The following is a 12,837-nucleotide window of genomic DNA, read 5'->3' on the forward strand; positions in this document are numbered from 1 at the left end:
AAAAACGCGTTCATTTGCGTTTTGGCGTGACTTAGGTTAAAGGCACAGTAAGCCTCCCGTAAACCATCACAGAGCTCCCCGAGCGTCTACATACAGTACAAGCATACTTCCATTTGAACGCTCACCGAACGGGAACATACTGGCTGCTTTCTGTCGAGCGTGAGAAATTTTCAAAGAATTTATTTTCGTGGAATTAGCCTTTAACAATACTGGCGCCTCGTTTTGGTGCTGGCTGTTATGAATATTCAATACCGGAAATCACGCCCGGACAGTAAGCCTCCCGTAAACTACTGTCAGGCTTTTATAGTACACACAGTACAAACACCCTTCCATTTGAACGCTCACCAAACGGGAACATCCTAGGTGCCCTACGTAAAGAGCGAGCAATTTTTAAAGAATTAATTTTGCAGATTGTCAAAAAGGAGTTACTTCCCTTCGGGTCTCATTCAGAAAAGCCCGGAAGCAGGGTCACGCAAGGGTCGTAGCAGACGACGGTTTATCAGTACATATCGCCATTCCTCTCAACAGTCAAAAGCCGTCACTAGAGTTCTTGTGAACCACAGCCGTTTGTTTCATGCATAAAAACGTGCAATTGTAGATACGCTCACATCGAGTCGCATTCAAATGACTAACTGACGACTACATGGTGAAAAAGGGAAACTGGATCACACGGGTTCACGATGGCTCAGGGGTAAGATAAACCACGCAAAAATAAATTCTTTGAAAATTGTTCGCTCTTTACGGAGGGCACCTAGGATGTTCTCAATCGGTGAGTGTTTAAATGAAAGGGTGTTTGTACTGTGTGTAAAAGCCTGACCGTATCTGTGATGGTTTACGGGAGGCTTACTGTGCCTTTAACCAGGCATATGCATGCCGAAGGAAATTGTTTTCTCACCTTCCCTCACAGGGTTTAGTTTATTTGGGAATCGTTTTGGGCCATAATCCGACGAACTTCGTGGCTGAAGCGAGGCGTTTTCGCGTTCCGATCTGGCGGCCATTGTATCGCGAACGTCCGCGAGAGTACGGAAGTGGTGATTTCTGGGTAAAATGCCGATGACGTCACAAACAGTCAAGCAACTTTAGCTGCTGAACCTTACAGTTTTGAGCCTGGGGGTTAAAGAAAAGCAGTGATGTTCCGATGCGTCGGTCATCGGTCATAGACCGATTTAGGTTGTAAAATGACCGATTGCAAACACCTCAGTCCCGTCAAATGTCCGATCCGATCGCGAAGTCAGCGGTCATTGTCCGATAGTATTACGTCTAGAGCGGTCACTGCAAGAAGAATTTGTACAAACTGAAGTATCAAACCCCGTTAAAACGAGTTCGAATCGGGGCCTACTTGAACTTCAATTTTCACTCTCGGTCGAACAATAACACAAGGGACGCAACTCTCGACCGAACAATATTACAAGAGCCACAACTCTCGCTACTTTTGACAGCGACATTTTACTTCCGCCGCCACATTTCTGCAAAGATGCCGCCGAAGAAAAAGGTTTGCGTGGGAAAAGGGCAGACACTTTTGAGTGGCTTTGTTAGAAAAAAAGACGACACGGACAGTCAAGTTGCAGGGCCTTCGGCCCCGTCAGAGACTGAGGCCTCAGAAGGTGAGCCAGATCTACAACCTCAGGAAGAGACGCAGGAAGAGACGCAAGAAACGAAAGTAGAGGCGACCAGAAAGTTTGTGCAGAGCTGGTTTTCTATGTTCCCTTGGCTCAGCTGTGTGTGTGTGTGTGTGTGTGTCAGTGTGTGTGAAAGATCACTTATGGCATTCTGAAGCATGTGTCTGTGTGTGTGAAAGTAACCCGACTGAACACTGTTGCATTTAAAATATTAAAATAAATTTGGAACTGTTCAGTTTTTATTTGCCTTTATTCATATATTCTCAGTCATCTAAAAAGGTTAGGTGCCATGATTGGTTCGCTTGATCTGAATGTCCTATTGTTTTTTTGTAGTCAGGACATGATGTCCTATTCGTTTTTTGATTCAGGACATTTTGTCCTGTTGCCCTCCAGTCCTAGGAACATCACTGAAAAGGGTCCGCGCGCCCCGTGAATTGTAACATGTTTTACAAATCAGGTTAATGCTCCCGATATTTTCTTGTCATCTCCAAAGTCAAGGCACAAAAACAAAATCCCTTGACTTTTTGGGTAGCGCGACTGTTTATGTTTAGATTTTTTTTTTCATTACTAGATTGTCCCGTCGCTGGGAAATTCGGGTCACTTCCTCCCAGTGGAAAGCCAGCAGCAACAAAGTTGCGCTACCCCAAAGTCAAGGGATCTATGGGAAATTTTTTCTTTTCTTTATTGTCCTATCGCTGGGAATTTTGGGTCGCTTCCTCCGAGTGGAAAGCTAGCAACAGCAGAGTCGCGCTACCCCAAAGTCAATGAATATATTATCATTTCTTTATTATCTCATCACATTCCACAACTTGGACACATACCACAACTTCAACACATTACCACGTCTTGGACACATACCACATCTTGGACACATACCACAACTTAGACACATACCACATATTGGACACATACCATAACTTTGTCACATTACCACATCTTGGACACATACCACAACTTGGACACATACCACAACTTGGACACAGACTACATCTTAGACGCATACCACAACTTAGACACATTACCACATCTTGGACACCTACCACAACTTGAATACATACCGCAACTTGGACACATACCACATCTTGGACACATAATAATAGTAATAATAATAATAATAATAAAGATAGCTTATATAGCGCCGCTTCACAAATTTAACTATGCTCTTAGCGCTCGCTGTACATCGAGATATAACAATTTCAATAATATAAATACAAAGATGATATTATAATAATACACATTTACAAATATCACTCAAAAGTTGTGGTATGTGTCCAAGTTGTGGTATGTGTCCAAGATGTGGTATGTGTCCAAGTTGTGGTATGTGTCCAAGATGTGGTATGTGTCCAAGACGTGGTAATGTGTTGAAGTTGTGGTATGTGTCCAAGTTGTGGAATGTGATGAGACAATAAAGAAATGATAATATATTCATTGACTTTGGGGTAGCGCAACTTTGTTGCTGCTGGCTTTCCACTGGGAGGAAGTGACCCGAATTTCCCAGCGACGGGACAATCTAGTAATGAAAAAAAAAATCTAAACATAAACAGTCGCGCTACCCAAAAAGTCAAGGGATTTTGTTTTTGTGCCTTGACTTTGGAGATGACAAGAAAATATCGGGAGCATTAACCTGATTTGTAAAACATGTTACAATTCACGGGGCGCGCGGACCCTTTTCTTTAACCCCCAGGCTCAAAACTGTAAGGTTCAGCAGCTAAAGTTGCTTGACTGTTTGTGACGTCATCGGCATTTTACCCAGAAATCACCACTTCCGTACTCTCGCGGACGTTCGCGATACAATGGCCGCCAGATCGGAACGCGAAAACGCCTCGCTTCAGCCACGAAGTTCGTCGGATTATGGCCCAAAACGATTCCCAAATAAACTAAACCCTGTGAGGGAAGGTGAGAAAACAATTTCCTTCGGCATGCATATGCCTGGTTAAAGGCACAGTAAGCCTCCCGTAAACCATCACAGATACGGTCAGGCTTTTACACACAGTACAAACACCCTTTCATTTAAACACTCACCGATTGAGAACATCCTAGGTGCCCTCAACATACCACAACTTGGACACATACCACATCTTGGACACATACCACAACTTGGACACATACCACATCTTGGACACATACCACAACTTGGACACATTTAGGGAGGCCCACATTGAAAATCCAAAATGGCGGCCACAGCCATTAATTTCTTTTACTTTTCTCTGAAGATTTAAAAGGCTTAATAAATATTTCGAAAAAGTCAAACAACTTGCAAGGGTTTCTCCAGTTGTTGTTCTATTGAATGATTGTTGGCCTGTGAACGTCCTGTTTTTGTTTCATGAGTAAAACAAGTCCCGAACTTGCCCTAAAACGCGATCTTCCGCTTCGGACTTAGCCGCAGACGCGGTGTTCAGGGAAAAAGCTATTAGACGTCGCGGCAAGCGGAACACTCAAAATCGTCACCCAAGTTCCAAGAGCGCGCGAAGGAAAACTATTTAAAGTACAATACTGACATTTAGTGTGGCATAAGATTAACCCTTTGTTATGATGTATGTGGAAGAGCGACTTATCAAAATTATATTAACGTCTTGAAAAAGGGTCAGTTCTGAACACAGTGCTTTATTTTTGACACAGATGTTTCTGGAAATCGTTCTTTTCTGTCAATAATTTAAAAAGTCCAATCTATCAGTAGAATATATTTTCTCATCAATGTGTGCATTACTTTGACCGGGCCAATCGATTGAAGTGAAGTGATTTTTCAACTGTTGTACTTCCGAAGGCCGAATTGCGTAAGTTCTGAGATCTCCCAAGGAAAACTTATTAGACGCATTTTAATGAACTTTTGCGTACCATCAGATCAATCATTTGTTAGTATGTATTCCACAGAACGACTTATGATTATTATGAAAATGTTGTGAATATGATTGATTCTCAACAAAGTGTTTTCATTTTTTCCAACGGTTGCGCCGCCGAAGGCTGAATCAAGTCATAATAGAGAGAAAAAAGGCTTTTGACTTCGCGGCAAGTTGAAACACTAGAAATTATCGCCCAAGTTCCAAAGATTCGCAAAGGAAATGTATTTTTATGAGATGGATGCAATTTCGCGTGTCAAACAATCAACCTTTTGTCATTATATATTCAAATGAGCAACTTACAAAAGCCAACAATACGTCTTTGATAGTGTTGATTCTGAACACAATGTTTCCTTTTTAACACAGGCGTTTTGGGAAATCGTTCTTTCTTTATCAGTGATCTCAAAAGATAAATCTATACTTAGTAGAACATCTTTTCGCATTATTTAGTGTGTGCATTGTTTTGACCTTGCCAGGCGATTGATGTGAAGCGATTTTCTACGGAACGCGGATCGTATTAACTGATGCATCAAATTGATGCATCCAAAACCAAGATTTGATGCATCATTTTCACAAAAGGATGCATCCTTTTCAAAAACTGATGCATCCGATACGAAAATGATGCATCCGATACGAAAATGATGCATCATTTTGATGCATCATTTTGATGCATCATTTTGATGCATCACTTTCGGTTTTGTTGAAGAAAATTGCTTCCGAAGGCATTGTAATTATTCCAACCTAGGAACATCATCCGTTATAGTGAACAGATCTAACAAGAAAGGCAAACGCTTAATACGACTCAAACGCTAAACTTAAATGTGTATGACCGGATCATAACCCTGTTTTGACCTTGAAATTTGACGACGCTTAACCACATTTTAGTTTTCTCAGGAGATCTATTGTTTTAGATCTAAATAGAGTGTTTGGTAGTTATTTGAGACCGTGTATAGAGGGCCCCAAGGGGTTTAAAATCGTGATCGTGATTGACGTTTTTTGACCTTTCTGTGACCGTGATTGCCGAAATTTCCATTTCTGTGATCGTGATGGGACTTTGCCCATGATCCGTGATGACAAAAAAATCAAGTCTCGTGATCGTGATCGTCATTTGTTTTCGTGATCGTGATGGGCATTATTGCAAAGCATTTTATTTTCAACGTACATTTTTCACAGCTGTATCACTCTATGATCCTCTATTCGTCAAGGTGTTCGTGATCGTGAAAACAAAAATCAAGGTAACTGTGATCGTGAAAGCTAAAATTCCCTTTTCGTGATCGTGATGATACCCCCCCCCCCCCCCCACCCCCTTTGGGGCCCTCTGTATACTCTCCAGTGGAAAGGGCGTTTGTTTACATGCGCTTTTGTAAGGTACGGAACAGAATGTGCATGCTTTAGCTAGATTACTGGTTTTACTTTAATCTGCTTTGGCGAATGTGTACTATCAGGACTAAAATGTAAATTAATGTTGGACTCCTGACACAGGATAGTAGACGATGAAAACCGCTTGCATATTAAAGCCCCAGTCCGTCTCGAATGGTTTAAATAACGATTTAAATTTTCTCATGAAAAAAGCAGTTCTAACCTTATCGAACACGTTCACTTGCAATAACATTTAATAGCATTCAATGACACAGTTCGTTTGAATGGCTGATTTAGCTCGCGTTAACCACACACCTGTTTTCGTGGTTTATCTAACCCCTGAGCCATCGTAAACCCGTGTGATCCATTTAACTTTCCTTTTTTTCCCACATTTTAGTAGTCAGTTTGTGATTTCAATGCGACTGGCTGTATCTGCAATAGCACGTTATTGTCTACCTCTGAATCTAAATCGCAACAAACGGCTGCAAGTCACACAAACTGAGCGGTGGCGGTTGACCGTTCAAAGAAACTGGCGACATGCAGATCATTCGTCTGCTACGAGAACCACGTTTTGCGGGACACACTTCCGGGCTATCTTTTTTTTAAACTTTCAAAACTTCGAGTTGTACTAATCTTGTCTTGATGAAAAAAGAATTATTTTATGATTTAAGAACACAAGGAATGACATCAAAGAAAGAGAAAAGATATGAACACAAGGAATGACATCAAAGAAAGAGAAAAGATATGAACACAAGGAATGACATCAAAGAAAGAGAAAAGATATGAACACAAGGAATGACATCAAAGAAAGAGAAAAGATATGAACACAAGGAATGACATCAAAGAAAGAGAAAAGATATGAACACAAGGAATGACATCAAAGAAAGAGAAAAGATATAAACACAAGGAATGACATCAAAGAAAGAGAAAAGATATGAACACAAGGAAAGACACCAAAGAAAGAGACAGAAAAGCAACACTGCGCATGCGGGCTGTCCTTCATTCCAAACTTCCAAGCGTTAGAAAAACAAGAAAATAGGCCAAAGAAAGAGAGAAGATGTGAAAACAAGCAAACAGGCCAAAGGAAGAGCAGATATGAAAACATTAAAATTCGTCAAAGAAAGAGAGAAGATATCATTACAAGTAAAGAGGTCAAAGAAAGAGAGAGAGAGAAGATATGAACACAAGGAAAGACATAAAAGAAAGAGAGAAGATATGAACACAAGGAAAGACATAAAAGAAAGAGAGAAGATATGAACACAAGGAAAGACATAAAAGAAAGAGAGAAGATATGAACACAAGGAAAGACATAAAAGAAAGAGAGAAGATATGAACACAAGGAATGACATCAAAGAAAGAGAGAAGATATGAACACAAGGAATGACATCAAAGAAAGAGAGAAGATATGAACACAAGGAATGACATCAAAGAAAGAGAGAAGATATGAACACAAGGAATGACATCAAAGAAAGAGAGAAGATATAACACAAGGAAAGACACCAGAGAAAGAGAGAAGATATGAATACAAGGAAAGACATCAAAGAAAGAGAGAAGATATGAACACAAGGAAAGACACCAAAGAAAGAGAGAAGATATGAATACAAGGAAAGACACCAGAGAAAGAGAGAAGATATGAACACAAGGAAAGACATCAAAGAAAGAGAGAAAATATGAACAACCAAAGGGGAAAAATAGAAATACAAGAAATCAAGGGAGAAGACTCACTGCACACGCCGCCGTCACACTTCGATCCAGATATGCAGTGGATTTGCTTCGACCCGGAACAGTCACTTCCGACGTTAATTTCTGAATCAATACAAACACAATGCAGGACCAAAATAGAATCAATATGACTACAATACACTGCACAGTCAGGGCTCCCCCAAGTAGAATCAATATGACTACAATACACTGCACAGTCAGGGCTCCCCCAAGTAGAATCAATATGACTACAATACACTGCACAGTCAGGGCTCCCCCAAGTAGAATCAATATGACTACAATACACTGCACAGTCAGGGCTCCCCCAAGTGCTCGGCCCTGCGTCCTACACGCATTAGAATCCAAAAACAAGTACTAGAAATGAATGAAGGGGGTCTCGGGACGCACTGAATTTTAAAGAGCGGGTCCGTTGGACGCACTACATTTCCTTTATCGTGTAGATGCTATGCTCAGATGCTATGCTCAGACTGCAATCTTCAGCCACTGCGTGCGTTTGGTACGATTTTCAGACAGTATACATCTCGTGCAAGCACCAATGTAAATTTCACGCGCGAAGAATATCGGAAAGGTGGTTAAAAGCGATGCAAAAGTAGCTGTGCCCAGCAACGGTTATTTACTAACAAGAAGGGCAAAGCCCATACGACTCGCATGCTTGACCTTGACCTTTACATGACCTTGACCTTCAGGGTCAAGGTCAAATAACTAAACCTAGCAATGACATCATACACTAAGAACTGCTTTACACATTTTTCCTACCAAAATACATGTGACCTTGACCCAAGGTCAAGGTCATCCAAGGTCATGCAACACAAAGCTGTTAATTCAAGACATAGGAAGTACAATGGTGCTTATTGGCTCTTTCTACCATGAGATATGGTCACTTTTAGTGGTTCACTACCTTATTTTGGTCACATTTCATAAGGGTCAAAGTGACCTTGACCTTGATCATATGTGACCAAATGTGTCTCATGATGAAAGCATAACATGTGCCCCACATAATTTTTAAGTTTGAAACAGTTATCTTCCATAGTTCAGGGTCAAGGTCACTTCAAAATATGTATACAATCCAACTTTGAAGAGCTCCTGTGACCTTGACCTTGAAGCAAGGTAAACCAAACTGGTATCAAAAGATGGGGCTTGCTTTGCCCTATATATCATATATAGGTGAGGTATTCAATCTCAAAAACTTCAGAGAAAATGGGAAAAATGTGAAAAATAGCTGTTTTTTAGACAACATTTATGGCCCCTGCGACCTTGACCTTGAAGCAAGGTCAAGATGCTATGTATGTTTTTTGGGGCCTTGTCATCATACACCATCTTGCCAAATTTGGTACTGATAGACTGAATAGTGTCCAAGAAATATCCAACGTTAAAGTTTTCCGGACGGACGGACGGACGGACGGACGGACGGACGGACGGACGACTCGGGTGAGTACATAGACTCACTTTTGCTTCGCATGTGAGTCAAAAAGCACTGGTTGCTCGGGAAAAGCCATGCCGGGCGACTTTAACGGTGAACGAACACAGAAACACAGATCCAGCAAAACAATGGACGGAAAAGGCAAACTGTCACCGACTAAGAGAGTTCGACACTTCCAGGCGGAGTGGAAAAGAACATTCACCCGGTTAAGGTTTTAAGATGAGAAAATATTCCGCAGTATCTGCAGTATCTGCAAGGATGCAAACCTAAGCAGTGGTTCGAATCAAAATGCGTTTTTAAGGGGTCATAAAACTTGCAAAAAACCGGATCGGTTTAAAAGATCAAAAGAGTACATTTGTACGCATTCGTAATTTTTCGAGAGAGAGAGAGAGAGAGAGAGAGAGAGAGAGAGAGAGAGAGAGAGAGAGAGAGAGAGAGAGAGAGAGAGAGAGAGAGAGAGAGAGAGAGAGAGAGAGAGTCTCATTCTGAAATGTTTACAGAGAAAAATTATAACACATGAAAATAAAACGAGCAGGAAGTCAAGTGGAAAGTGTGTGTGTGTGTGTGTGTGTGTGTGTGTGTGTGTGTGTGTGTGTGTGTGTGTGTGTGTGTGTGAGCTGTACTCACTGCATGTGTTATTGACACATATGTGGTCCAGACGACACGATTTCATCTCGTTCGGAGTTGTGCAGCTTTCTCCTGCCTCAAGTACTGGTAGACATCATGTCATTTAATATTAAACCAATGCTTTACAAAACACACAGAAACAAGTAGCGTGACGCAATATCAAAACATTTACTCAATCTGTCGGCCTGAAATTAAAATATTAACACAGAAGACGTTGATTTACAGGCATTAGGTAGGGGAAAAAACATATCCTAAAATTGGTCACGCTACACTTTCCAGAGTGACGTTTCTTTGCTTTGAAGTCAAATAGTGCACGAAGCTTTGGAAGAGATCGAGGTTACAAACGAAGCGTCTTCAATTTGGACGCCTCGACAGTGGGACGTTTAGAGTAAAACACACGTAAGTACCTTATGTAAGATAAACAGAATGCTATATGAATTACTGTGTCGTACCAGATTTACACGAGGTGCTTTTTCAAATATTGAAAAGCTCGCTTTCGCTCGCAGTTTAATATTTAAACAAGTCAGGTAAAGCAATATTACTACATTTAGTCAACCTTTCAAACTCACAGAGTGAAATTGACCTCACCGCATTGTTTTCACGAATATATACCTAATAGCTGTGTCATTTTATGTCGCTCTGTCGCGTTATCATTTTTGAATTAAATACTTAAATTTCAATTTTATTAGAATGTTCTTATTTTTAATTTTTGGAGCTTGTTCTTAATCCAAATATAACATGTTTATATGTTTTTAGAATCAGCACATGTTAAAGAATAGGATATATTATTTTTAAATCGCTTTTTATTACAAATTTTTCAATTACAATTTTAAGTTTTGTAATGACCAAACTCAGCTATTATGAGTTATTTCTAATATGCTGACTGTTAGCAAATGATAACAGACATGTCGAGATAAAAAGATATCAAGCATGAGCCTGTTACAAATCGCGTAGGGCGAAATTACTACATTTTGTCAAACTGTCCAACTCACGGAATAAAACTGAACGCACTGCATTTTTTTCACCACAGCAAAACAGTTTCGTCAATCCCCGCCAGAAGGATATAGCTTACTTTTTACGTGCAAAACGAAGTGAAATTGATGAGCCAGTATAGCGCGGTAGCGTATTGAGCTAAGTAGGAAAGTGCGCTTTTCTGTATTCTTTTTAACTTTCAGAGCTTGTTTCGAATACAACATATTATATCTATGTGTTTTTGGAATCAGGAAATTATAAAGAATAAGATGGAATCATTTTTGGGTCGATTTCCAAAATTTAATCATAGTACTAATTAACCTATTTTCGTTCATTGTGATCACATTTTAAACATATTATATTTTTAGATTCAAAATTTGATAAAGAATACGATGCAATTAATTTTAAATCTGTGTGCAAAAATCGATTTTAATGACAACTTTAATGATCAAATTCATACATTAATGTTTAAGCCTCCATGCTGAAATGTAATCCAAAGTCCGGGCTTCGTCAAAGATTGCTTGACCAAAATTTCAACAAAATTGGTTGAAAAATGAGAGCGTGACAGTGCCGCCTCAACTTTCACAAAAAGCAGAATATGACGTCATCAAAAAAACAAGTCGCGTAAGGCGAAATTACTACATTTAGTAAAGCTGTGGAACTCACAGAATGAAACTGAACGTAGTCCGCCGCTAGTGCAAAAGGCAGTGAAAGTGACGAGCCTGTTTGGCTCGGTTGCGCTGTGCTTCATAGCACGCTTTACCGTACCTCTCTTCGTTTTAACTTTCTGAGCGTGTTTTTAATCCAAACATATCATATCTATATGTTTTTGGAATCAGGAACCGACAAGGAATAAGATGAAATAGTTTTTAAAACGATTTCGGAAATGTAATTTTAATAATAATTTTTATATTTTTAATTTTCAGAGCTTGTTTTTAATCTAAATATAACATATTTATATGTTTTTGGAATCAGAACATGATAAAGAATAAGTGGACCGTAAATTTGGATCGTTTTATAAAAATGTTTGTTTTTTTTACAATTTTCAGATTTTTAATGACCAAAGTCATTGATAATTTTTAAGCCACCAAGCTGAAATGCAATACCGAACACCGGCCTTCGTCGAAGATTGCTTGGCCAAAATTTCAATCAATTTGATTGAAAAATGAGGGTGTGACAGTGCCGCTTCAACTTTTACAAAAAGCCGGATATGACGTCATCAAAGGTATTTATCGAAAAAAAGAAAAAAACGTCCGGGGATATCATTCCCAGGAACTCTCATGTCAAATTTCATAAAGATCGGTCCAGTAGTTTAGTCTGAACCGCTCTACACACACACACACACACACACACACACACATACTCGTCTACCTACATCTGTGGGGTACTTTTGCCCTGCCCTAAAATCACTACCACTGTGAGGTACTTGATAATTACCACTTATTTCGAACAGTTGGGCTTAAATGTCTGAAATGGTTTCTTTTACTGACAAATGAGATGCTGTGGGTCTGGATAAAAGCAATATTAATGTAATAGCTTCTGAAAAAATTTGCAAGTATTACACCATCATAATGGGGTATTATGCATAATGAATATTCATGAGCTGACAGGAAGTACCTCACAAAGTGTGTGTGTGTATTTTATTATTAGCTGTTGCTTTGAACCTTTGTGCTGGTGATGTCATGTGCTAGAAATGTCATAATATATTAATAATGTAATATGTTGATTGCTTTTGGTCCTGTGTCATCCGTTACACGTGTACACACACTAAATATGCTTTTTTGTGTGAATTTGCTCCTAAAAGTAAAAAAATATGTTTTATGTTACTGTGTCAAATATAATCATCTTTGGAGTAAAAATACTGCGTTTTCTGTAAAATTTCAAAAAATCATGTAGTATAATAATAATAATTAATAATAATATAACCATGGTCACACAAGTTTTTAATTTAAATTTTATTAATCTTAAATTAGCGAGGCTCTAAACTAAATTTTATTAATTTTAACTATAGAAATGTCTGATGAAATGTGATCAGAAATGATATGGTAAACTGGTACATGTATTGAATTCTTGATTTTGGAAGGAAGAATGAGTTGTGGATGAATGTGCTGTGTGTCTGTAGTGTAGTGTTGTGTATGAGTGTACTGTGTGCCTATAGTGTAGTACTGTCTATTAGTGTACATGTACTGTGTGCCTGTAGTGGAGTGTTGTGTATGGTGTAGGGGAGGGTGGGGCAGGTAGGGTCAAAAAAATCCTTTTTCACTCTCATTCAAAGATTAAC

The 12,837-nt window shown here is 39.4% G+C and overlaps 2 protein-coding genes across 2 annotated transcripts in view; both read right to left on the reverse strand.

The window, feature by feature from the left end:
• Positions 1–12,837, reverse strand: part of LOC138949527 (DNA (cytosine-5)-methyltransferase 1-like) — a 350,084-nt gene that overhangs the window by 207,923 nt on the left and 129,324 nt on the right. The gene's annotated exons all lie outside the window — the stretch shown is intronic.
• LOC138948347 (multiple epidermal growth factor-like domains protein 10) overlaps positions 1–12,837 on the reverse strand; it is a gene marked incomplete at its 5' end in the record, with an annotated part of 269,682 nt that overhangs the window by 169,910 nt on the left and 86,935 nt on the right. Inside the window, 2 exon segments of the mRNA XM_070319878.1 lie at positions 7,541–7,621; positions 9,585–9,668. Coding sequence (XP_070175979.1) covers positions 7,541–7,621; positions 9,585–9,668 — 165 coding nt within the window.

The sequence above is a fragment of the Littorina saxatilis genome, linkage group LG15 (genome assembly GCF_037325665.1).
Source record: "Littorina saxatilis isolate snail1 linkage group LG15, US_GU_Lsax_2.0, whole genome shotgun sequence".
Taxonomy (NCBI): domain Eukaryota; kingdom Metazoa; phylum Mollusca; class Gastropoda; order Littorinimorpha; family Littorinidae; genus Littorina; species Littorina saxatilis.